Here is a 25,145-nt window from a genome sequence, read left to right as displayed (position 1 = left end):
CGGCGGTGGTAGGGTCAGTCAGCTCCTCCCGCGGTTGCGGTTGCAGGATAAGCCAGATCCCCCCGCATCGGCGGGTGTGGTGTCCCTCCCCCGCTCCGCGGGGATGAGCTGGACGGATTCCCCTCCCCCACTTGTGTGGGGATGAGCTGGGTTAATTCCCCTCCCTCGTTTCGGCGGTGGTGAGCTGGGCAGAGTGTCCCTTTGTGGGTGTAATTCTCTAAGTGCTGAGTCCTGCGGATGGAGCTTTGATATCGACATACTGAGGAGTTTCCGGCAGCACATGACCACATATAGGGAGGCAAAGTTTGCTCTCTATCTCCACCTGCTGGTAGATGGACACAACCCACCAGTCTATGGATTGATCAGCTATGATTAATGGAAAGAAAATTATCAGGTATGATACATAATTTTACCTTCGCGCTGGGAGCAGTGAGTGATCGAGTGGGTCTCCACCTGCCTTGAGGCCTCCTGTTATGCAGGCCCCCCGGGACTGACCTTTGATGGACCCGGCCCCAAGGAGGCGTGAGGATTCCGCATCCTCCTCATCGATAACGAAGAGTCTCGATGACTGGCGTCGAGCAAAGGTGAAGAAGCACCGTCATCGTTCTCCTTCGACACACGGTGCTGGGAGCTCCAGGGTGTCGAGGGAATTGGTACCTGAGAAACGTCGGCACTGAGAGGATCGCTCCTCCTCTGTTCAGGAGGTGCCGATGCACCAGTCTTCTGGCAGCCCTATACCTGCTCCCGAGCCTCAACAGATTCTGCCACCAGCTCCTTTACCGACCCCGCAGCCTTGTCTGACTGTGGCTCTCGACGAGCACATCAGGGCCCTGCTTCCAGAGCTTCTGAAACGATTGCTGCGCCAGTCTGCTTTGGTGTCAGGGGTGCTTGCGCCTTCCGTACCGTCTGCTGCAGCGTCATCTGGCCCTTCACCTGTGGTGAGGTCCCCGACCTCGGTGCCACCTGCCACCCAGGTCGACTCCCCTTAGACGTCAGTGGAGGAAGCTTCACTGCAGTCCAGGCGGACGTCGACTTCTCGGCACCACCATCGAGGACGTCGCTCCTCGGCGTCGAGACAGGCTCAGTTTCGGACTGCTCTGAGGGATATCTTGTCCGATACTGAAGATGAGTGTTCGTGGGAGGAAGAGGAAGATCCTAGGTACTTTTCTTCTGATGAGTCCTATGGGATTCCCTCTGAACCTTCCCCTCCACCAGAAAGGAGACTTTCTCCCCTGGAGAGTCTATCCTTTACCTCCTTTGTCCGGGAAATGGCTGCGGCTATTCCCTTCCCTATGGAGGTTGAGGATGAACCCAGGGCTGAGATGCTCGAGGTATGCGAAACTGGTCGTTCCCTCTGTCTAATCCCATGATCCCGAAAAAAGCTGAATCCCAATATCGGATCTACGGTGAACCTGGATTGATGAGGTCTCAGCTACCTTACGATTCCATGGTGGTGGACTCCGCCCTCAAAAGAGCCAAGAGCTCTAGGGACTATGCCTCGGCGCCCCCAGGCACAGAATCTAGAACCTTGGACTCTTTTGGGAGGAAGCCATATCAGACCGCTATGCTCGCTGCCAAGATCCAGACATACCAACTTTTCACGAGCGTCCACTTGCGGAACTCGGTGAGGCAACTGTCCAGCTTGGTTGATGCACTCCCTCCGGAGCAGGCCAAGCCTTTTTGCCAGGTGGTCACGCAGCAGAAGGCGTGTCAAAAATTCCTGGCCAGGGGTACGTTCAGCACTTTTGATGTAGCATCCAGGATCGCTGCCCAAGGTATAGTGATGCGCAGACTCTCATGGCTGCGTGTCTCTGACCTGGATCATTCGGTCCAGCAGCAGATGGCGGATATTCCTTGCTGGGGGGGGGATAACCTTTTTGGTGAGAAAGTAGAGGATCTAGTTGACCTGATCAAGAAGCACAATGATGCTATGGATTCTCTCTCCCGCCGGGCGTCTTCTGCTACTACCTCCTCATCTAGGAGGGTTTTTGGAGGGAAGAGGAGTGCTCCCTATTCCTATGCTAGGCGTAGGTACATTCCTGCTTCTCGGCAGTCTGCCCAGGCTCAGTCCCAGCGCACTCGTTCTCATCAACAGCATGCACCAAAGGCCACTGCGGCACCCCAGCAAAAGCAAGGGATGGGCTTTTGACTGGCTCTAGTTCAGCATAGCCTCAGTAAATGTGTCCATACCGGACGACTTGCCGGTTGGGGGGAGGTTAATGTTTTTTTCACCAAAGGTGGCCTCTTATAACCTCTGACCAGTCGGTTCTTCAAATAGTCCGGTTAGGATACACCCTCAATCTGGAATCCAAGCCTCCAAATTGCCCACTAGGAGCTCAGTCCTACAGCTCCCAGCACAAGCAGGTACTTGCAGAGGAACTCTCCGCCCTTCTACAGGCCCAAGTGGTCGAACCCATTCCACCAGGGGAAGAAGGGCTGAGATTATATTCCAGGTACTTCCTTGTGCAAAAGAAAAGAGGGGGGGGGGGTCCCATCCTAGACCTAAGGGCCAGGAACAAATTTCTTATCCGAGAAAAGTTCAGGATGGTTTTCCTAGGCACCCTTCTTCCCATGATTCAGGAAAACGGTTGGCTATGCTCTTTGGACTTAAAGGATGCTTACACACACATCTCAATACTTCCAGCTCACAGGAAGTATCTTCGATTTTGGCTGGGAACATAGCACTTTCAGTACCATGTACTGCCTTTTGGCCTTACGTCTGCTCCCAGAGTGTTTACAAAATGCCTAGCTGTAGTCGCAGCATCGCTACGCACACTGGGAGTGCATGTGTTTCCTTATCTCGACGATTGGCTAGTGAAGAGCACCTCAAAGGAAGGTGCTCTGGAGTCCATGCGAATGACTATTCAGGTGCTGGAGCTACTGGGGTTCGTCATAAATTATCCCAAGTCCCATCTCACCCCAGTCCAAAAATTGGAATTCATTGGAGCTCTGCTGAACACTCAGACAGCTTGAGCTTATCTCCCCGAGGCAAGGGTGGACAACCTTCTGTCCTTGGTGTCCATGGTTTGAGCGTCTCAGCAGATCACGGCTCGACAGATGTTGAGACTTCTGGGGCACATGGCCTCCACAGTTCATGTAACGCCCATGGCACATCTACATATGAGATCAGCTCAGTGGACCCTAGCTTCCCAGTGGTTTCAAGCTGCGGGGGTTCTAGAGGATGTAATCCAACTGTCCACTGACTTTCGGAATTCTTTTCAGTGGTGGGCGTTTCTGTCCAATTTGACCATGGGGCGACCATTCCAAATTCCTCAGCCACGAAATGTGCTGACGACGGATGCATTTCTCCTGGGGTGGGGAGCTCATGTAGATGGGCTTCACACTCATGGAGCCTGGTCCTTTCAGGAAAAAGGTCTACAGATTAATCTCCTGGAAAAGAGCAATCTGGAATGCTCTAAAGGCTTTCAGAGATCGGCTGTCCAACCGAGTAATCTTAATTCAGACAGACAATCAGGTTGCCATGTTTTACACCAGCAAGCAGGGGGGCACCAGATCTCGCCCTCTTTGTCAGGAAGCCGTCCAGATGTGGCTTTGGGCTCACCGTCACGGCATGTTTCTCCAAGCCACTTATCTGGCAGGCGTAAACAACAGTCTGGCCGACAGGCTGAGCAGGATAATACAACCACAAGAGTGGTCATTGAACATGGGCGTAGTCCGCAAGATCTTCCGAGCGTGGGGCACCTTGGTGGATCTTTTTGCCACTCTGATCAATCGCAAGGTCCCTCAGTTCTGTTCCAGGCTTCAGGCCCACGACAGACTAGCGTCAGATGCCTTTCTCCTACATTGGGGGACAGGCCTTCTGTATGCGTATCCTCCCATACATCTAGTGGGGAAGACTTTGCCGAAACTCAAGCAAGACTGCGGAACCATGATCCTGATTGCACCCTTCTGGCCGCGTCAGATTTGGTTCCCTCTTCTTCTGGAGTTGTCCTCCGAAGAACCGTGGAGATTGGAGTGTTTTCCAACCCTCATCACTCAGAACAAGGGGTTGCTTCTACATCCCAACCTCCAGTCTCTGGCTATCACTGCCTGGATGTTGAGAGATTAAAATTTGCCTCCTTGGGTCTTTCAGAGGGTGTCTCCCAAGTCTTGCTTGCTTCCAGAAAAGATTCCATGAAGAGGTGTTACTCTTTCAAATAGAGGAGGTTTGCCGTCTGGTGTGACAGCAAGGCCCTAGATCCTCTTTCTTGTCCTACACAGACCCTGCTTGAATACCTTCTGCACTTATCAGAGTCTGGTCTCAAGACCAACTCCGTAAGAGTTCACCTTAGTGCGATTAGTGCTTTTCATCACCGTCTAGAGGGTAAGCCTATCTCTGGACAGCCTTTAGTTGTTTGCTTCATGAAAGGTTTGCTTTTGTCAAAGCCTCCTTTCAAACCTCCACCAGTGTCATTGGATCTCAATGTCGTTCTCACTCAGCTGATGAAAGCTCCTTTTGAGCCACTGAATACCTGCCATCTAAAGTACTTGACCCGGAAGGTCATTTTCTTGGTGGCTGTTACTTCAGCTCGTAGGGTCAGTGAGCTTCAAGCCTTGGTAGTACATGCACCTTATATCAAATTTCATCACAACAGAGTAGTCCTCTGCACGCACCCTTAAGTGCCTGCCAAAGGTGGTGTCGGAGTTCCATTTGAACCAGTCAGTTGTCTTGCCAACATTCTTTCACCGTCCTCATACCCGCCCTGTTGAAAGCAGTTTGCATACCTTGGACTGCAAGAGAGCATTATTGGCCTTTTACGTGGAGCGAACAAAGGCCTTCAGACAGTCCACCCAGTTGTTTGTTTCTTTCAATCCCAACAGGAGGGGAGTCACCATCGGAAAACGCACAATCTCAAATTGGCTAACGGATTGCATTTCCTTCACTTATGCCCAAGCTGGGCTGACTCTAGAGGGCCATGTCACGGCTCATAATGTTAGAGCTATGGCTGCGTCAGTGGCTCACTTAAAGTCAGCCTCCGTTGAAGAGATTTGCAAGGCTGCAACATGGTCATCAGTCCACACATTCACTTCTCACTACTGCCTTCAGCAGGATACCCGACCCGACAGTCGGTTTGGGCAGTCAGTGCTGCAGAATCTGTTCGGGGTTTAGAATCCAACTCCACCCCCCTAGACCCTATGAGGAAAGGCAAAAGCGGCTGGGGTTCTTCAGCTTTTAGAAAAGATAGCTGAGGGCAGATATGATAGAGGTGTATAAAATGATGAGTGGAATGGAATGGGTAGACTGAAGCGTCTGCTTATGCTTTCCAAAAATACTAGGACTAGGGGGCATGCGAAGAAGCTACAAAGTAGTACGTTTAAAACGAATCGGTGAGAATTTTTCTTCACTCGTGTAATTAAACTCTGGAATTCATTGCCAGAGAATGTGGTAAAGGCGGTTTGCTTAGTGTAGTTTAAAAAAGGTTTGGGTGGATTCCTAAAGGAAAAGTCCATAGATCATCGTTAAATGGACTTGGGGAAAATCCATTATTTCTGGGATAAGCAGTATAAAATGTTTTGTACTTTTGGGGGATCTTGCCAGGTATTTGTGACCTGGATTGACCACTGTTGGAAACAGGATGCTGGGCTTGATGGACCTTTGGTCTGTCACAGTATGGCAATACTTATGTGCTTATGTAATGATTCTAATCCTGCTGTCCGGAGAACACCTGCTACAGGTAAGTCATTTTATTTTTTATTATTATGCATACACATAAAGGGGTACTTATTTATATTGATTTGTGTTATCTCTGTACCCCTGTATATTGTGGACTAGTAGAAAAAGTGTGTTATTATCTTCTGCAGTTATTATTTGTAGTATTGAATGGTTGTGTAATACTTTTTCTTTTGCAAGTTTATGTTTGTACTGTATATTTGAAATTTATAAATAAAAAAACACAAAAATATAAAGGGGGTACTTATATAAAGTTATTTTTGCAGATATGTGGCCACGTACACGTGTAAATGGCCTCTTATAAAATCCCACCTGTCGTAAAAGTACACATCTTGACATGATAGTGTGTACTGTAGTAGATATGTACAGTGGCAGAGTTTAAGCATGAGCATGTGTAGATTATAAAACAATCTAAAATATGAGCATAGATAAATAGTCTAGTCAGGGATATTTACACCTGCTTGTATGAATTTGTAAATGTCCATGCCTGCATTGTAGGCATAATTTCTGCTGCTTACAGTAGTATTAAATAAAGATCCATACAAGCCTATGGAGGGTAGTTACTAACGTACATTTAGGGAATAACACATAACATTTCCCTCTTAACACATGTTAAATGGCAAAATTGTGCATTATTTTACCATAATACTTGTTGGTTTAAGCAGGGCCGCTGAGAGGCTAGGCCGGGCCCAGGGCAAGGCCGCCCCGCCTCCGCCCCCCCTGCCCCGCTTCCGCCCCCTCGCCACTGCCGCCCCCCCATCGCTCCCCCCGCCGCTGCAGTCCACGATCTCACCTGCCTGCCTCCATGGCTCCGGGCCCCCTTCATTCAAAGCAGCAGTCGCAGATCACGTCTCTTCTGGCCTTCCCTCCCTGTGTCCCGCCCTCGTCTGATGTTACTTCCGGTTTTTTTTTTGTAAAATATGTGGGAGCACTTACTACCTCCTATTCTGTGCCCTCTCCATGCAGATGGCAAAACTAATGCAGAATGCTTTAGCATGTCCTGCATTAGACCATTTTTCCTGTGTTAAGTGCACATTAGTGCTTAATGCAAGTTAGTATAAGGATTCCTAACAAATTAATTTAAGAAAAAATAGAGATTAGTTTATTATTTTCTCCTGAATTTAAGAATCATATATGAACTAAGGACTTTTAAAAAAATACATTATTTTATTTATGAAAATGGCTTTTCCCAATTTTCCAGGCTGCACAATTCTTGAATCTAGTTTTGTAGATAATGAATTTTCTAAGGGGTCCTGTTATTAAGGAGTGCTAATGGATTTAGTGCATGCTAACGAATGAGTATGCATTAAGGGGCCCTTTTTACTAAGCCGGCGCCTAATCGACACTACCACCAGGGTAGCACGGATGCCCGGCAGTAATTTCCAAGTTAGCATGCGCTGTTTCCTGCAGTAGAAAATATTTTTCTATTTTCTACCATGGGGGGCATTTCCAGCAGTAATTGGCAGCGCGGCCACATTGACGCACGCTGCATGATTACCACATAAGTACATAAGTAACGCCATACTGAGAAAAGACCAAAGGTCCATCAAGCCCAGCACCCTGTCCCCGACAGCGGCCAATCCAGGTCAAGGGAACCTGGCAAGCTACCCAAACGTACAAACATTTTATACATGTTATTCCCAAAATTGTGGATTTTTCCCAAGTCCATTTAGTAGTGGTCTATGGACTTCTCCTTTAGGAAACCGTCCAACCCCTTTATAAACTCTGCCAAGCTAACCGCCTTCACCATGTTCTCCGGCAACGAATTCCAGAGTTTAATTATGCAATGGGTGAAGAAAATTTTCTATTTGTTTTAAATTTACTACACTGTAGTTTCATCGCATGCCCCCTAGTCCTAGTATTTTTGGAAAGTGTGAACAGACGCTTCACATCCACCTGTTCCACCCCACTCATTATTTTATATACCTCTATCATGTCTCCCCTCAGCCGTCTCTTCTCCAAGCTGAAAAGCCATAGCCTCCTTAGTCTTTCTTCATAGGGAAGTCGTCCCATCCCCGTTATCATTTTCATCGCCCTTCGCTGCACCTTTTTCAGTTCTACTGTATCTTTCTTGAGATGCGGCGACCAGAATTGAACACAATACTCAAGGTGCGGTGGCACCATGGAGCGATACAATGGCATTATAACATCCTCACACCTGTTCTCCATACCTTTCCTAATAATACCCAACATTTTATTCGCTTTCCTAGCTGCAGCAGCACACTGAGCAGAAGGTTTCAGTGTATTATCAATGACTTGGTCCATAACTCCTAACGTGGAACCTTGCATGTCGTAGCTATAATTCGGGTTCTTTTTTCCCACATGCATCACCTTGCACTTGTTCACATTAAACGTTATCTGCCATTTAGCAGCCCAGTCTCCCAGTCTCGTAAGGTCCTTCTGTAATTTTTCACAATCCTCTCGCGAGTTAACGACTTTGAATAACTTTGTGTCATCAGCAAATTTAATTACCTCGCTGGTTACTCCCATCTCTAAATCATTTATAAATATATTAAAAAGCAGCGGTCCTAGCATTGACCCCTGAGGAACCCCACTAACTACCCTTCTCCATTGTGAATACTGCCCATTTAACCCCACTCTCTGTTTCCTATCCTTCAACCAGTTTTTAATCCACAATAGGACATTTCCTCCTATCCCATGATCCTTCAATTTCCTCTGTAGCCTTTCATGAGGTATCTTGTCAAACGTCTTTTGAAAATCCAGATACACAATATCAACCGGCTCCCCTTTGTCCACATGTTTGTTTACTCCTTCAAAGAATTGAAGTAAATTGGTCAGACAAGATTTCCCTACACTAAAGCCGTGCTGACTTGGTCTCGGTAATCCATGTCCTTGGAAGTGCTCTGTAATTTTGTTTTTAATAATAGCTTCTACCATTTTCCCCGGCACCAATGTCAGACTCACCGGTCTATAATTTCCCAGATCTTCCCTGAAACCTTTTTAAAAAATCAGCGTTACATTGGCAACCCTCCAATCTTCCGGTACCATGCTCGATTTTAAGGATAAATTGCATATCACTAACAGTAGCTCCACAAGCTCATTTTTCAGTTCTATCAGTACTCTAGGATGAATACCATCCGGTCCAGGAGATTTGCTACTCTTCAGTTTGCTGAACTGCCCCATTACGTCCTCCAGGTTTACTGTGAATTCAGTAAGTTTCTCCGACTCGTCCGCTTGAAATACCATATCCAACACCAGTATCCCACCCAAATCTTCCTTGGTGAAGACCGAAGCAAAGAATTCATTTAATCTCTCCACTACGTCTTTGTCTTCTTTGATCGCCCCTTTTACCCCTTGGTCATCCAGTGGCCCAACCGATTCTTTTGCCAGCTTCCTGCTTTTGATATACCGAAAAAAATTTTTACTATGTTTTTTTTGCCTCTAATGCTATCTTTTTTTCGTAATCCCTCTAGGCCTTCTTTATCTGCGCCTTGCATTTGCTTTGACACTCCTTATGCTGCTTCTTGTTATTTTCAGACGGTTCCTTCTTCCATTTTCTGAAGGCATTTCTTTTAGCCCTAATAGCTTCCTTCACCTCACTTTTCAACCATGCCGGCTGTCTCTTGGACTTCCGTCTTTCTTTTCTAATTTGCGGAATATGTTTGGTCTGGGCCTCCAGGATGGTACTTTTGAACAGCATCCATGCCTGTTGTACAGTTTTTACCCTCTCAGTTGCCCCCCCTAAGTTTTTTTTTTACCGGTCTTCTCATTCTATCATAGTCTCCTTTTTTAAAGTTAAACGCTAACGTATTTGACTTCCTAAGTATAGTTACTTGAAGGTTGATATCAAAACTGATCATATTATGATCACTGTTATCAAGCGGCCCCAGTACCATAACGTCCCTCACTAGATCATGCGCTCCACTAAGGACCAAGTCTAGAATATTTCCTTCTCTTGTCGGCTCCTGCACCAGCTGCTCCATAAGGCTGTCCTTGATTTCATCAAGGAATTGTACCTCTCTAGTGTGTCCCGATGTTACACTTACCCAGTCTATATTTGGGTAATTGAAGTCACCCATTATTATCGCATTGCCCATTTTGTTCGCGTCTCTGATTTCTTTTATCATTTCTGCGTCTACCTGCTCATCCTGGCGAGGCGGACGGTAGTACACTACTATCACCGTCCTTTTCCCTTTTATATATGGAATTTCAACCCACAATGATTCAAAGGTGTGCTTTGTGTCCTGCTGAATTTGTAATCTATCTGAGTCAAGGCTCTCGTTAATATATGCAGTTAGCATGTGAGCCCTTACCACTAGGTCAATGGGTTATAGTAAGGGCTCAGTCAGTAAATAGCTGCGTGCAACTTTTTGATTTTAGTGCACGGCCATTTACTGCCCTATTTTTAAAAAGCCTTTTTTTCCCAGCTGCGGTAAAAATTGGCGCAGCGCACATCATGTGTCCCAACTACCGCAGGCCACTTTTTACCACAGCTTAGTAAAAGGGCCCCTAAGTGCCATACTACCCATAGGAATACAATGGGCTATGCAGCATTTAGCATGCCTTAGTAAAAGGACCCCAAAGTCTTGGTCATATATAGGCCATAAGAGGACAAAGCTTATGTTGCATTGGTGCAGAAACTTAAAAAAAAAAAATCTTAATCTTGTGTCATTTCACTTGATAATCTTCCCAATTTAATAGAATACTAGGAAAAAATGCCCGTTTCTGAGCGCAATGAAACGGGCGCTAGCAAGGGGCCCCCTCTCTCCGTCCCTCCGAGCTACTTGCCTTGTTCGCTGTGGCGTTTCCGTTTCGGCCCTCGTCGAGTGTCATAGCTCCGCCCTCGATGTCATGACGTTTTGACGCAAGGGCGGTACAGACACTCCAGGGCACACCGGATATCTCGGGCGCCTCAACTTCCATGGAGGCTTCAGAACGTTGGGGTTGCCTTTTATATAGAGAGATACTTAGGGGGTAAGTCTCTACAGGTGACCTAAAGTTAAGGTGCAGGGATGATGCGTGCTAAGTGTGAATTCTATATTGCCAATTATGCGTTTAATTTCTCTTACAGAATACTAGCAAAGTCTGCAGTTGGGTGCCTAACTTGGCATGGGCTCATATTCTAGCTCAAAGACTGGTCTAAATGCTGGTGCCTACATGCTGTCAACTAGGTGCATAACTGACAGCATTCTATAACATGTGCGCACAAGTGCTAGGCATGTCCCTGACCCGCCTATGCCCCTCCCAGGTCTAAGTCCCCCCCTTGTAGTTGAGTGTTATGGATTTTGTGTGCACAATTTGAAGAACACTTACTAATGGCAGTTATGCATACAAATGCAAATTAGTGCCAGATAACATCAATTATCTCCAATTATTGTTAGTTAATGCCAATTAACAGCTAATTTAGCAATTACATTACATTACGTGCGTAGCTGACACTATTCTACACGCTAAGCATAAAACTGTGCATGCAAGATTATAGAATTAGGGGGTTATTTTCTGGTGTTCTTCTATTTTTTTTAAAACTCCTACAAGTTGGAAATAATTTCAATTGATAATGAAAGCTAATTTTATTTATCTGTAACCGTATGAAACAGTTAATTTGCTTTTTGTCTTCTTTCTTAATCCACCTGTTGTGCTTTCAATGAAATGATAAATTCTGTTCTAGAAGGTAAATCGCTTTCAGAAAAAGAGATGGTAGAATGTAGAACCAAGTAAGCAACCTTTTGTACTGAACTGTTAACTCTGTAACAACATTGAGATGCTAATGATCTCAGTGCAGTAACTGATAAATATTTTCTCAAATTAGCCAACAAGAGCAAGAAGTAGAAGCCAAGTTGCGAGAAAAGTATACGCTGATAGATAAAAAAAATTTTGAAACCATTGCAGCTGCTCAGAAGGTAAGAATATAGAAATAAGACCCTCCGCTTGAAAGTCCAGCATTAAAACTTTTAACATCAACTGAAATATAATTTATTGCAGGGGCATAGCCAGAAACCAAATTTTGTGTGGGCAGAAGAACCCTGCCCCATCCCACAAGTGATTTAGTCTCTCCCTCTCTTGCCTGCATGCCATATGGTCTCTCAAACATCCCCTCCCCTGCATACCTTTTAAATAGCAGATTTTCCTTGGCAACGAGCGGCAACTAATACACACTGCTCATGTTGGCCCCACAGCCTTCCCTCTGATGCAACTTCCTGTTTACGCATAAGCAATACATCAGAGGGAAGGCTGTGGGGCTGGTGCAAGCAATATGTATCAGTTGCTGCTCGCTGCAGGCGAAGATCTACTATTTACAAGGTATGCAGGAGGGACAGTTGTTGAGAGTTTTTGGCTGGTAGGGCTTAGGGATCCCTGACAGTCACATCATAGGTGTAGTGCTACTGGGTGGGCCTGGGCCCACCCTTGGCTACGGCACTGATTTTGACCGCCAAGTAAAGTAGTGCTGTGCAGGGGCGTAGCCAGACAGCAGGTTTTGGGTGGGCCTAGGCAAGAAGTGGGTGGGCTCCAAGTGTTCTCCCCCCTACCCTCCACCAAAAAAATATTTCAGCTGGTGGGAAAATGCTTCGCTCCACCTTGGCAAACTGCAGCAGACGTGCTGAAAACTGAGCAGTCGCCGGTACTAGTATCATGGAGAGCAGCATTTTTGTTACCATCAGGGGGAAGTCTTCAGCTGGCAGAGCTTGGGATCCCCACCAGCTACCACTAAACGTGTACTACTGTTGGATGGGCCTGAGCCCTAAGTGGGTAGGCCCTGGCCCACCCAAGCCCACCTGTGGCTATTCCACTGGTGCTGTGTGTTTCCTCTGTGACATGTCATCCCTAATGTCTCTCACCCTTGATGTTTTCATGTTATCCTTTATAGGCAGGTCTGTTAGATGAAGAAGGGCAGCTTGTGGGAGAACTTGATAGACAAGGGTTTGGAATTGGACTGGCTCCTCCTACATCCAAACCTACCACTTCTGCAACCAAAAAATATAAAAGCAAAAAGTCAAAGGAGCGTGGCAGGTGAGCTTTCTCAAGAAGGTTGTTCCTGCCTCTTGTTCTAGCACAGATTTTCAGGCAATGCAGTGGACTATTATGGACTGTAAGGTTTTAGATTATTCAGTGTGATTAAAATCTAAACTTTATTATTCTAGCATGAACTGCAATACAGTAAATAGCCAAAGTAGCTTTAAAGTTCAGTAAAATGGCACTTACTCATGGGGTAAGTAATGGAAGATGTAGTTCAAAAGATAATTCATTTGACAAGAAATGGTGTGGAGAGTGATTTTTAAAACTTTCCTAGGTAAACAGCAATTTAGCAGGGTAAATTGGCGTGTCTGAAAATTGCCTCTTATATATGAGCAAGCTTGCTTAGTCTGGGAATAATATTATAAAGGCCTGTATAAACATGTAGAAATATACGTTCCAAAAGATCACGCATACTTTTATGCAGATCTCATATAGATGATCCCAGGGGCATAATTTGGGTAGAGTGGAGGCGGAGTTGCAATGCACTTGTGTATTTTATTAAATACAAAGGTATACGCACCCTTCATAGGCAGCCAGTGACTCACTTGTTTAGGGAGGCAGGAGCAGAAGGGCAGACTGGAACAGGCCAGACACAGGCAGACAGCCCTCTCCAATGATGTAATTAAGGTGGGTAATTTTAAAAGGAAAAAAAATTGCATGTACACATTTTCTATTAACCTGTCCCACCTATGACTGTTATTTCACAAATTTTTACATAACACAAATAAACTAATTTGTATCACTATGGAATTCAGTTCCATCACCCAATTAATTTTTTAAACTTTATGGTCAATATTCAGCCAGTGGCAGTCAGCATTTTTTAAGCACTAGCTATGGCTGGCTAAATTAGCCCCGGATATCCAGTGCCAGGCTGTGTCTGGGCACCGGCATTTAATATCTGGCTCTCACTGGACATGTGCTGGCTGCAAGGAGTTATACAGGTCTTGGCCAATATTAAACCAGAATACACATAAGGGAAGTTTACATTTCCCCCTTCACGCCCATATGACCAGCTGTCATCTCCCCCCAACGTGCCCTCATTTTGCAGCAGGCTCCCCTGGCCTTAACTGGCCTAGTCGTTGACAGGAACAAGGGAAACCCCCATTCACGCCTGGCCCTCACAGCTCCTGAGTGAAAGTGGCTGCTGCGACCTCTCAGTTGTCTCACAGCACTACCGTTAAAGGCTACCCTCTAGCGATAATACTGTTAGATTACCTCTTAGAACAATTGGAGATCGCTCCTGTCCCATGGACCACTAGACCACCAGGCTAGATAAGGTAGGCCTGGAGGGCTTGCTGTGACATGGGGGTGAGCAAGAGGGGAGATTAGAAGTGATTGGAAGGGCAAGAGAGGGGATCGGAGCTGGTCAAGGGGGCTAGGAGGGAGAGGAGGTCATCTCAATTTGCAGGCTGGTACTCAGAAGTTATGCGGATGCAGACCGATATTTATTGTCGGCACTCGCATAGCTGACTGGACAAAGTTAGGACTTCTATTTATATGGTCTTGCTTTCCAAGTTAGCTGTGCAGGCACTGGCACTGAATATTGCCAGCACTTGCATAACTGCCAGCTGTTCCCTGACTTTGCCCCCCATCCCCATACCCCTCTCCTGCCCAGACTTAGAATGGCTGGTTTAGTGCTACTGAGTATTGGCAGTCAGCTCCTGGAGAGCAATTTAAAAAAAAAATCATCTTTATTAAAACAAGCAGAAAAAAAACCACAAGTCAAGAAGTCACAATAGTTTTTGCCTTTATCAAATTTCACCCCACTCACCCTACCCCCCTTCAAATCCCCTATAGTATAAGACCCTCAGATTTGGTTGCGTCTTATCCAAACCTTGAGGAACAGTTCTCAGAATGGGTTCAAACATAATACAGTCAACAGTTCAAAATCCAACTATGAACTCAATGTGGCATAACAGTCTAAAATGGTTCTCAGACCAACTGGAATCTCTTGTATTGACCAGGCAGATCCCAACCTACCTGATGATGATGCTGCGGAATCATGACAGCATAAATCAGGTGCCCTGAGTGCAATTTAAGTGAGCAAGAAAGGCTCCTGCCCACTTAAATTGCTTTTAATATCGGGCCCTCTATTTTTATTGATCTATAAAGCATATACAAAAGCAGAAATGCACAATTATATCCTCATAGAAGTCCAGTGTATATAACACACAAATTCTGGAGTCACCTCTGTAACAGGAACTCACTCTCCAGTAGCAAGTTTTTTTTATTCCTGCAGCTCTTGCCCATAGCATCATGGGGCTATTGGAATCAGAGAGCAGGTACTTCCTACAGGAAGCATTTATTCTCCACTTTTAATTCCTCTATGGTACCTCTATGGCGAGAACGAAAAAACTCCCATTGCTTTACAGCTGATATAGAGGAACTGGACAGGAAAAATTTGCCAAACCAGCCATCAGATTTTGAGGAGGCTCAGCCTGGCCAAACCACTTACATCAAGCACCTAGGCACTCATTTATACCTTCTTCAAAAGCAGATGTAAATTTGTACATGAGGATTTATGTGCTACTCGGATATCTATAGGTACCTATTTAATGAAGGTACACAAGTGCCTATCAGGCTTATTTTCAAAAGTGATCGCCGGCGATCTTCTGACATAAATCGGGAGATGGCCGGCGATCTCTCAAAAGCGGCGAAATCCGTATAATCAAAAGCGGCTTTTTTGACACCATCACTGCTTTCCTGTCGCCGCACCGGCGAAAGTTCAAGGGGGTGTGTCGGCGGCGTAGCGAAGGCGAGACATGGGCGGGCATAGGCGTGGCTACCAGATGGCCGGCTTTCGCGGATAATGGAAAAAAAAAAGCGGTGTTAAGCAGTATTTCGCCGGGTTTACTTGGTCCTTTTATTTTCACGAACAAGCCTCAAAAAGGTGCCCCAACTGACCAGATGATCACCGGAGGGAATGGGGGATGACCTCCCCGTAGTCCCCCAGTGGTCACCAACCCCCTCCCACACTAAAAAAATAAAAATAAAAACCTTTTTTTACCAGCCTGAATGCCAGCCTCAAATGTCATACCCAGCTCCCTGACAGCAGTATGCAAGTCCCTGGAGCAGTTTTTAATGGGTGCAGTGCAGTTCAGGCAGGCAGACCCAGGTCCACCCTCCCCCACCTGTTACACTTGTGGTGCTAAGTGTTGAGCCCTCCAAATCCCCACAAAACCCACTGTACCCACATGTAGGTGCCCCCCTTCACCCATAAGGGCTATGGTAATGGTGTAGAGTTGTGGGGAGTGGGTTTGGGGGGCTCACACACAAGGTAAGGGAGCTATGCACCTGGGAGCTATTTGTGTATTTTTCAAACATTTTTAGAAGTGCCCCCTAGGGTGCCCAGTTGGTGTCCTGGCATGTCAGGGGGACCAGTGCACTACAAATGCTGGCTCCTCCCATGACCAAATGCCTTGGATTTCGCCGGGTTTGAGATGGCCGGCATTTTTTTCCATTATTGCTGAAAAACAAAACCAGCCATCTCAAACCTGGCGAACTCTGGCATTTGGCCGGGCTAAACCGTATTATCGAAAAAAAAAGATGGCTGGCCATCTTTTTCGAAAATACGGTTCCGGCCAGCTGTTGCGCTGGCGATCTAGTTCACTGGCAACATTCGATTATGCCCCTCTATGTTGCCTTTGTAAAAATAGGGATAAAATAAGCATCTTCTTGGACTGTCTTTATTTATTTATTTATTTATTTATTTATTTATTTATTGCATTTGTATCCCACATTTTCCCACCTATTTGCGGGCTCAGTGTGGCTTACAATACATTGTGAATGATGGAAATACAGTTTGTTACAATGCGATTATAGGTTACATTGTGAGGAGTTATGGAAGACGGAGTTACATTGTGAAGGATTATGGAAGACAAAGTCAAGTCAAAACATCTTTGGGGCATAGAAACTATGGAATGTGACATTGGGGAAATGATAGGATGATCGAATAATAGTAAGAGGGCGTTAGGGTATGACAACTTTATATGTGGGTAGATTTTAGGTGTGGAGAGAATACAGGGGAAGAGAATTCAGAAGGGAAGTGTATTGATGCATTTCTGTTAGAGTGTATGGAGTTCATGTGTTTTGATCCTTGCCGTAAGTTTTTTCAAAGAGATAAGTCTTCAATCGTTTGCGGAAGTCGGTTAATTCGTAGATCGTTTTCAGGTTGCGTGTTAGTGTATTCCAGAATTGAGTGCTCATATAGGAGAAGGTAGATGCATGTAATACTTTGTACTTTATGCCTTTGCACTTAGGGAAGTGGAGATTGAGGAAAGTTCGGGATGATCTTTTGGCATTTCTGGGTGGCAGGTCTATTAAGTCTGACATGTATGCCGGGGCTTCACCGTGAATGATTTTGTGAACTAACGTGCATACTTTAAAGGTGATACGTTCCTTGAGTGGGAGCCAGTGTAGTTTCTCACGTAAGGGTGTTGCACTTTCATATTTTGGTTTTCCGAAGATGAGTCTGGCTGCTGTATTCTGGGCTGTTTGAAGTTTTCTCAATATTTGTTCTTTGCAGCCTGCGTATAGTGAGTTGCAGTAGTCTAGATGACTGAGTACGAGTGATTGCACTAGGTTGCGGAAGACAGATCTTGGAAAGAATGGTTTTATTCTTTGAGTTTCCACATGGAGTAGAACATTTTTTTTGTTATGCTGTTCACGTGAGTCTCAAGTGTTAGGTGGCGGTCGATAGTGACTCCAAGGATTTTAAAATTTTCTGATATTGGCAGATTTAGTTTAGGTGTGTTGATAGCGGTAAATTTCTTCGTGTTGTATTGGAAGGTGAGTATGAGGCATTGAGTTTTTTCTGCGTTCAGTTTCAGTCGGAATGCATCTGCCCAGGTGTTCATGATGTGTAGACTTTGGTTGATTTCGTTGGAGATTTCATTAATGTCTTGTTTAAAAGGAATATATATCGTTACATCATCTGCATATATGTAAGGGTTAAGGTTATGAATTGATAGAAGTTTTGCCAAGGGAGTCATCAGTAGGTTCAAAATTGTTGGCGAGAGGGGGGATCCCTGCGGTACTCCGCACTCAGGTGTCCATGCGGCTGATGTAATTGAATTTGATGTGACTTGATATGAGCGCAAGGTTAGGAACCCCTTGAACCAGTTTAGAACATTGCCTCCGATGCCAAAGTATTCAAGTATGTGTAATAGGATTCCGTGGTCAACCATATCAAAGGCACTTGACATGTCGAATTGTAAGAGGAGTATATTGGTGCCGGTAGCGATCATTTGCTTAAATTTGGTCATTAGGGTAGTTAATACAGTTTCTGTGCTGTGATTAGACCGGAATCCTGATTGGGCGTCATGCAGTATTGAAAACTTGTCGAGATAGTTATTAGTGGTATAGATTATTGGTATTGGTTATTAGTGGTATAGATGCAACTGGTCTGTAGTTAGTTATTTCGTTTGCGTTTTTCTTTGTGTCTTTGGGTATGGGGGTGAGTAAAATTTTTCCTCTTTCCTTTGGGAAAAATCCGTTCTGTAGCATGAAATTCAGGTGGTTCGTTAGGTCTACTATGAATTGTGGAGGAGCTGATTTCATGAGGTTGTTTGGGCAGACGTCTAGTTTGCATTGGGATTTGGCGAATCTTTTGAGCGTTTTAGAGATGAGGTCTTCTGACAGTAATTCGAATTCGGTCCAGATCCTATCTGCTGGGTATATTCCGTCTTCTGGGTCTAGACAATTTAGGAGTGTGGCGTATTCGATAGGGCTGGTGGGTATTTTAAGTCGTAATTGTATAATTTTCTCCTTGAAGTATTTCGCGAGGTCATCGACCCCTGGTGTATCTTTGTTGTTGTTTGTAACTGGTGTGGTGTCTAGCAATTTATTTACAAGGTAGAAGAGTTTGTGTGTGTCTTTGTAGTTTGGTCCAATCATTGTTTTGTAGTGTAGTCTTTTAGTCTGTTTTATGGTGTATTTGTATGTCCTCCGGAGTGATTTCCAGGCATTCAAAGTGTGTTCATCTTTCTTTTTGTTCCATGCGCGTTCTAGCTTTATGTCTTGCGTTTTAAGTTCTTTCAGCTCTTCGGTGAACCATGGATTTATTTTTTTCTATGTGATGTTCTGGTTTGGATTGGGGCACTTGTGTCTAATGTTGTCTTACATATGTCGTCCCATTCTTGGAGGAATTGTATGGTGTCTGTATTTGTTGGCCATTCATTTTGGTAAACCTGTTGCCAGAATGTTGTGGGGTCTATTTTTCCTCTCGTGGTGTATGTTGTTCGTTCATGTTTGTTGACTGCGTTTCTGTGTATTTTTCGCCAGTGGAGGGAGACATATGCTTTATGGTGGTCAGTCCATGGTGTGGGTGTCCATCTTGTGTCTGTGATTAGGAGATTAGAGTCTGAGTCGAATTTGTGTGTAATGATGTCTAGTGTGTGTCCCTTTATGTGTGTTGGTTGAGTATTAGGTGCTTGAAAATCCCAGAGTTTTAAGAATTCTTTGCATTCTTTTGTGCCTGTTGAGGTGTTGTCTTCGAGGTGTAGGTTGATATCTCCTATTATGAGAATGTTTGAGGCAGAAACACATGTGTTCGAGATGAAGTCCATGAGTTGCGTTTGGGAGTCTTTCCATTTTCCTGGTGGTCTGTAGAATAGGATTGCGCTGAGGTGTCCTTGTAGGTTCGGATGAGTGATTCTTGTCGAGGCGATTTCGAGTTGTGGTGAGGTGGATTCGCCAGTGGTTGTGATGGTGAACTCAGATTTGTAAATTATGGCTATTCCGCCGCCTCTTTTTCCCTTTCTTGTCCAGTGGGAAATTTTGTATTCTGGTGGGCATGTCTCTATAATGGCAGGGTCTGTTGGGCTGTGGAACCATGTTTCCGTGATGAATAGAAGGTCTAGTTTCTCTGTGGTGATCCAGTCTAGTATGTCTGCAGAGTTGCTTACTGCTGATCTTGCATTGATGTATCCTATGCGGATTGAGCGGTATGGTTCTGTTGGGAGGTTAGATGTGTTTATTTTTATTAGTTGTCTACCTCCTCGGCATAAGTATCCTGTTATAGCACACTCTCCACATATACTTTGAGCTGGGTTAAAAAGACTCATTCTGTTTGTCCTTTTTAAGTCAGGATTCAAATAGCATATGTGTTTTAGGGGGCAATTTTTTTACTGCCCACATTGCAGCAGAGTCCGCTGGTACGTTTTTACCTATAGACTAGTTTTCATTCTGACAAAGTCAGAAGAAAGGAGCACACCCACAGACTTTTGCAACTCCTTTATCTACAGGCACTTTATCCAAACAAAACAACACGTGTACTTCTAAAAATACCAATATATTCATGTTGTTTCAATCCCTGCCCTTAAACTGCTCCTGAGAAGCTTTCATCACATGTCCTGTGGAACAATATGCATATTTTTACCCACAAACAAGGTGGAAATTTTTCAAATTGCGCATCTTCATTATTAATACACTGTTTTATCCATACAAATGGCTTTGAAAATTGTTCTGTTTGTCTTCAAATGTACAGACTGCAATAACCCTCCACTCCTGTCTAAATAATAGAAAGAAATCCTCATACATAGAGCTTAGGCTTAAATTCAGCGAATATCACCAGTGCTCCTAAATGTCCATCACAGGGTTAAAGTAAGAGTGTTTTCAACTATTGTTCTTGCTTCTAATATGAACTCCAAAACCAATGCTTGAAACAAAATTTAAATGAAACTAACCCTTTTTTCTATTGCATGTAAATTCAAAATTTGTTATGAATAACTACAGTCATAAAAACTCCTCTGCTTAATTGTAAACTGTAAAATCAAATGAACAACTTGCAGTGTAGATTGAAAATGACTTATCTACAAATGAAATTTGCCAGTAAGGTGAAGACTCTAATCCTTTTGCATTTAGTCTCAGTTTCCTTACCATCCTCTTCAGACCAGTCCAGAATCTGTGGGTTATGTCTGTTGACCAGCGGATGGAGACAGAGAAATAAAATAGTTCTGTGTCGTTCACCCCAAAGTGCACCATACAGCATTAGGTCCTCAGTATTTCGCTGTCTCTAGCAGATGGATGACAGGCACCTTCTGGACTGGAAACTGGAATAGTTCCAGAGCCAGTTGGAGAACTGAGTTTCAGTTGAACTGGAAGTTCCTTTCTAGTCTTAAGTTCTGTTAAAAAATAAAGATGAAGCTATTTGAATTGGAGCTGAGGTATAGCTTAGAGGAGTCAGAGTATCCTTCCCCCTTCCACTCCCACTAATGCTCTTCTTCCTGGGGCGGCCTTGAACTGGTGAGATACATCTGATTTATTCCTCCCAAAAAAATTTGCTGATGTAGTGAACAGCATTATTTGTGAGTTTGCAGAGTTAAGTGCTGATTTTTGATTATGTTATTCACTCCTTATTGAGGGGAAAAGCTTTTGCTGCATTGTCTTCCTGAAGGAGTTTGTGTTACAGCCATCTAATTGCTAGTATTTAAGGGGGAGAAGTTTTTTTTTCTTCTGTGGCTTCCATGAAGGACTTCAAGTTTACAGCCAAGGTTAGTGCTCGCAATGCATAAATAAGCCCAAATGCCTGAGGTAATTTCCAGTATTGTGTTCTACAGATGAGACCCTGTGTCACTACATCATTGCTCAGTGAGCTATACAGGTGGGTTATTTCTTCAGGGCGTGGTGCTTCATCTACTGCTGGATTTTCTTTCTAGTGTGGGGAGCTGAAGGGAACCCAGCAGGAGGATCTCCCTTTGTGTTGCACAGGAGTCAGACATTTTGATCCTGACACAAGTATTCCTGTGACACTTGCTTAAAAGCACACAAAATAGTTCTGCTCTCTAAACACTGAATTTATTTTAGTATTAATAGTTGTGAGGCTGTCTCCTGTACAGTCTAAGTACCTTATCTTGCAAGCAGTGTTATTGGGCTGCAAACTATGGCCTGATGCTCCCAGGTCTAAAGTGAAAGGAAGCATAGAATAAGAGATGGAAGTATGTGAGCTCCCCTGTTTTATGGCAATTGTTCTGTCTGTCTGTTTTGTTCTGGTTGTTGTCTTTCCAGAATTTTACTTCTGGTTAGACTTTGCTGTCCTTTCTGAAAATGAAGTTCCATTTCTTAATTTTATTTTTGTTAACTTTGTAAATTCCTTTAATGTGACTCACAGAAGGTGGTATAGAAAATACCTAATTGTACATAAACCATGAACATTAACTGATTTCTGTTTTCCTTTACAGCCCCCCTGGAAGAAAGGAAAGCTTCGTAAGTCCTCCTCTAGGAAAAGAGCCAACGTCTGTTTCCCCATCAAAGTCTGTTCAGATGGTGGCTTCTGCAAAGGACCTGGAAATAAAGGAGTCCGTAGGAAAGGATTTAGATATAATAAGCCTTGATATACACCGTTCAGAGTTAGCTTTCAGGGAAGAGAGCAGCCGTCCAAGGTAAATTGGTTTAAGTATATTTTGCTGAAATCAAGCATAGATTTATGCAGTTTCTCAGGGTCTGCATACAAATCTGACAATTTGCAACGGGCAAACAAGGGAATGCATCAATGCACTGGATGTCTTCAGCAAAGTGGAGGAGTGGCCTAGTGGTTAGGGTGGTGGACTTTAGTCCTGGGGAACTGAGGAACTGAGTTCGATTCCCGGCACAGGCAGCTCCTTGTGACTTTGGGCAAGTCACTTAACCCTCCATTGCCCCATGTAAGCCGCATTGAGCCTGCCATGAGTGGGAAAGCGCGGGGTACAAATGTAACAAAAAAATAAAAAAAAAGTCAGATCACGTTGCTAGAATCTGTAAGTAGCAAACTGGATCACCTTAATCTGACGAGACTGATAATCATTCAAATAATTTCCAATGTTGTTTTGCCAGGTAAATTGGCCTGTTGGTTGCAAATTACCTCTTTTGATTCAGTTTAAAGTATGTGTGTTTTTCCACAGCTGCCAAAGTTAAAAAGAGGAATTGATTTTAAAATATTAACTTCTGAGTCCACATATCAAGTGTGCACATGCCTTACAACTAGACAGGCACTCAGAATGCCCCCGAGTTCCCAGTGCAAAATGATGTGGTCTCAACTGAGTTCTCATCAGGATAGATGCTCATGTACTTAAATCTGACATAATAATTACTAATCTATTTCCCATTTTAGGAAGAAATATCACAATGTAATTGAACTCCCACATGAACCTTTCTTATCACAATCATAACCTTGTATTTGTTTACTCCGGAGTCCACAGACACCTCTCCGGTACTATGTAAGCCACATTGAGCCTGCAAATAAGTGGGAAAATGTGGGGTACAAATGTAACAAATAAATAAACTCAAAGTTTAAATTGATTTATAGAGCTAGATCTTCTAAAATAGTCTATGTTCCGTGAAGTAATTGTCTACACACTTGTTTCAATATTGTTCTTGGTGTACTTTTGCCACTTAAATGGATAAGTCAGTACTCTGATTTATAGTAGTAGTAGTAGTACTCAGCCTTATTGATTGACATGGTTTTTAAATGCTGGCTGCTGTGTCTGAAAATAATCTGGATATTCAGCACTGGTATCTGGAGGGTTGCTGGCACTGAATATCCAGATGTTGCAGTCAGTGCAGCAAGTGTCCATATAGCTATTCGAATATTCCTTATCATCCAGCTACACCAGTCCACACCAGCGGGTTATAGAAACATAGAAATATGATGGCAGGTAAAGGCCAAATGGCCTATCCAGTCTGCCCATTCTCTGTAACCCTTAACTCCTCCTTTTCCTAAGGGATCCCACATGCTTGTCCCATATTTTCTTAAACTCTGACACAGTCCTTGTTTCCACAACCTCCACCAGGAGACCATGCCACACTTCCACCACCCTTTCCATAAATGAATACTTTCTTAGATTCCCTCAACCAGCAGATGGAGGTAGAGAAAGAATAGACAAGTTCCAGTGACTTTATCAATATAACAACAGGTGCAATCTGGAGCTAGTCAGTATTTCTCTACCTCCAGCTTTTTTTTTGTTCTCCTGGCCTGATTCCCATAGCACCAGACTATAGTCAGTGGCTTGCAGGTTGACTCCTTAGGTTGTATCAGTCTCCCAGGTTTGTCCCACAGGCCGTTTCCTGGTTAAGTTTGGGATGTGTGATTAACTCCACTTTTGCTCAGGCCCCAATTTACAGACTTGCTTTGCTTGCCTGGATTGTGGTGCAGGCCTTTGAGGTTGGCGGTTCATGACTCCAAAACTCCTCCAGAGCAGTTGAGCCTAGGCACAGCCATTGAGGAGCAGCCTTTGGGTTCAGCACTAATCACCATGGCCACGCAGTTTTCTGGGTCAGCATTGGCCATACTGGATTCTGGTCACATGGCTCCCAGAGAGACACAGCAGTCTCAAAATGGGACTGCTGGTGGAGAGTTGGATATACCCTTGTACCTCACCTATTCTGTCCTCCCTGGGAGGGGACCAAGCTGGGTGTTGGAGCCCATGCTGGTGGCAGCTGTATCGGAGGGGCTTGCAAGAGCCATGGCTGCTTAGAGGGGGACCCAAATTGGCTGGTTCTTTGTTGGGAGAGCACTACCAGATGGATTTTCTCCCCTTCTTGCCCTCCACAGAGCTGGATTGCTCCGTCTCCTTCTCTCCCCTCTCCCCCCTCTCCTAAGTGGGCCCAGGAAGGTGGCCTGGGAGGAAGACCCGCTGGAACCAGCTTATGCTTTATGATTTGACTCTATGAAGTCTGTGGAGCTTTCACCAGGAGAGGATAGGGAGTCAAGAGGAGCTTCTCACCCTCATAGACCAGGTGTTGGTGGCCCTCCAGCTGAAAACAATTCTTGCTGTGGAGACTAGAGGAGGGCATCCCATTTTGGCTGATTAAGGGAAGCCATCTAGGACCTTCCTGCTCCACTGGGCCTATTGGAGATAGCCCTAAAGGAGTGGGAGTCCCATGGCTTGGTCCTTTAGGGCTCCAATTTAATGGGCTGCCTTTATCTGCTCCTTTAGGATGATATTGGCCGACGTTTCCCTCTCCCTAATATGGATTCTCTTGTCATAATGGTAACAGAAAAAGACCACTGTACCAGTAGAGGGGGGATTGCCCTCTAGGACTTCCGTGATCTGAAGATGGAGCTGCTGCAGCCTTTGAGGTGCAAGCATCTAATTGTGGGGATTGTGTGGCATGGGCATTGCTGCAGTAAGTGTAGCACCTCCCTCCCTCCCCAGAATCAACTTGGCTAGAATCTGGAGTGGCATACCTATCTGATTTGGTTCAGCTGCATGGGCTTGGCGCTGGCTTGACCTCATAGTGTTCCCAGAGAATGCACAGTGTCCTCGGTGTTTCAGTCTGAGATTCGCGACGGGTTGGCTGGAGTTGATGCATTGGTTCAGTATTGGCCCCAGTGGATGTTGCTGTATGTCTTTGGCCATCTGGTCATCTTTGTAGCCTTGGATTGGCCATGGTGCCCATGGTATGCAGATCTCATTTTGCTTCTGGTGGGGGAGCCTCTGCTTCCTAGGGGTCAGGGGTTCTCTATCCTGGCAGTGATTGAGGCACAAGGTCTACTTGCTAGGGACTGTGGAGTCATTGCTCC

At 44.8% G+C, this 25,145-nt stretch overlaps 1 protein-coding gene across 1 annotated transcript in view; it reads left to right on the top strand.

The window, feature by feature from the left end:
• Positions 1-25,145, top strand: part of KIF9 (kinesin family member 9) — a 275,713-nt gene that overhangs the window by 157,121 nt on the left and 93,447 nt on the right. Inside the window, exons 14-16 of the mRNA XM_030196974.1 lie at positions 11,442-11,532; positions 12,498-12,640; positions 21,826-22,026. Of these exons, the coding sequence (XP_030052834.1) occupies positions 11,442-11,532; positions 12,498-12,640; positions 21,826-22,026 (435 nt within the window). The remainder of the gene's footprint in view (positions 1-11,441; positions 11,533-12,497; positions 12,641-21,825; positions 22,027-25,145) is intronic.

The sequence above is a fragment of the Microcaecilia unicolor genome, chromosome 1 (genome assembly GCF_901765095.1).
Source record: "Microcaecilia unicolor chromosome 1, aMicUni1.1, whole genome shotgun sequence".
Classification (NCBI taxonomy): domain Eukaryota; kingdom Metazoa; phylum Chordata; class Amphibia; order Gymnophiona; family Siphonopidae; genus Microcaecilia; species Microcaecilia unicolor.
This window is presented reverse-complemented; position numbering and strand designations above follow the sequence as displayed.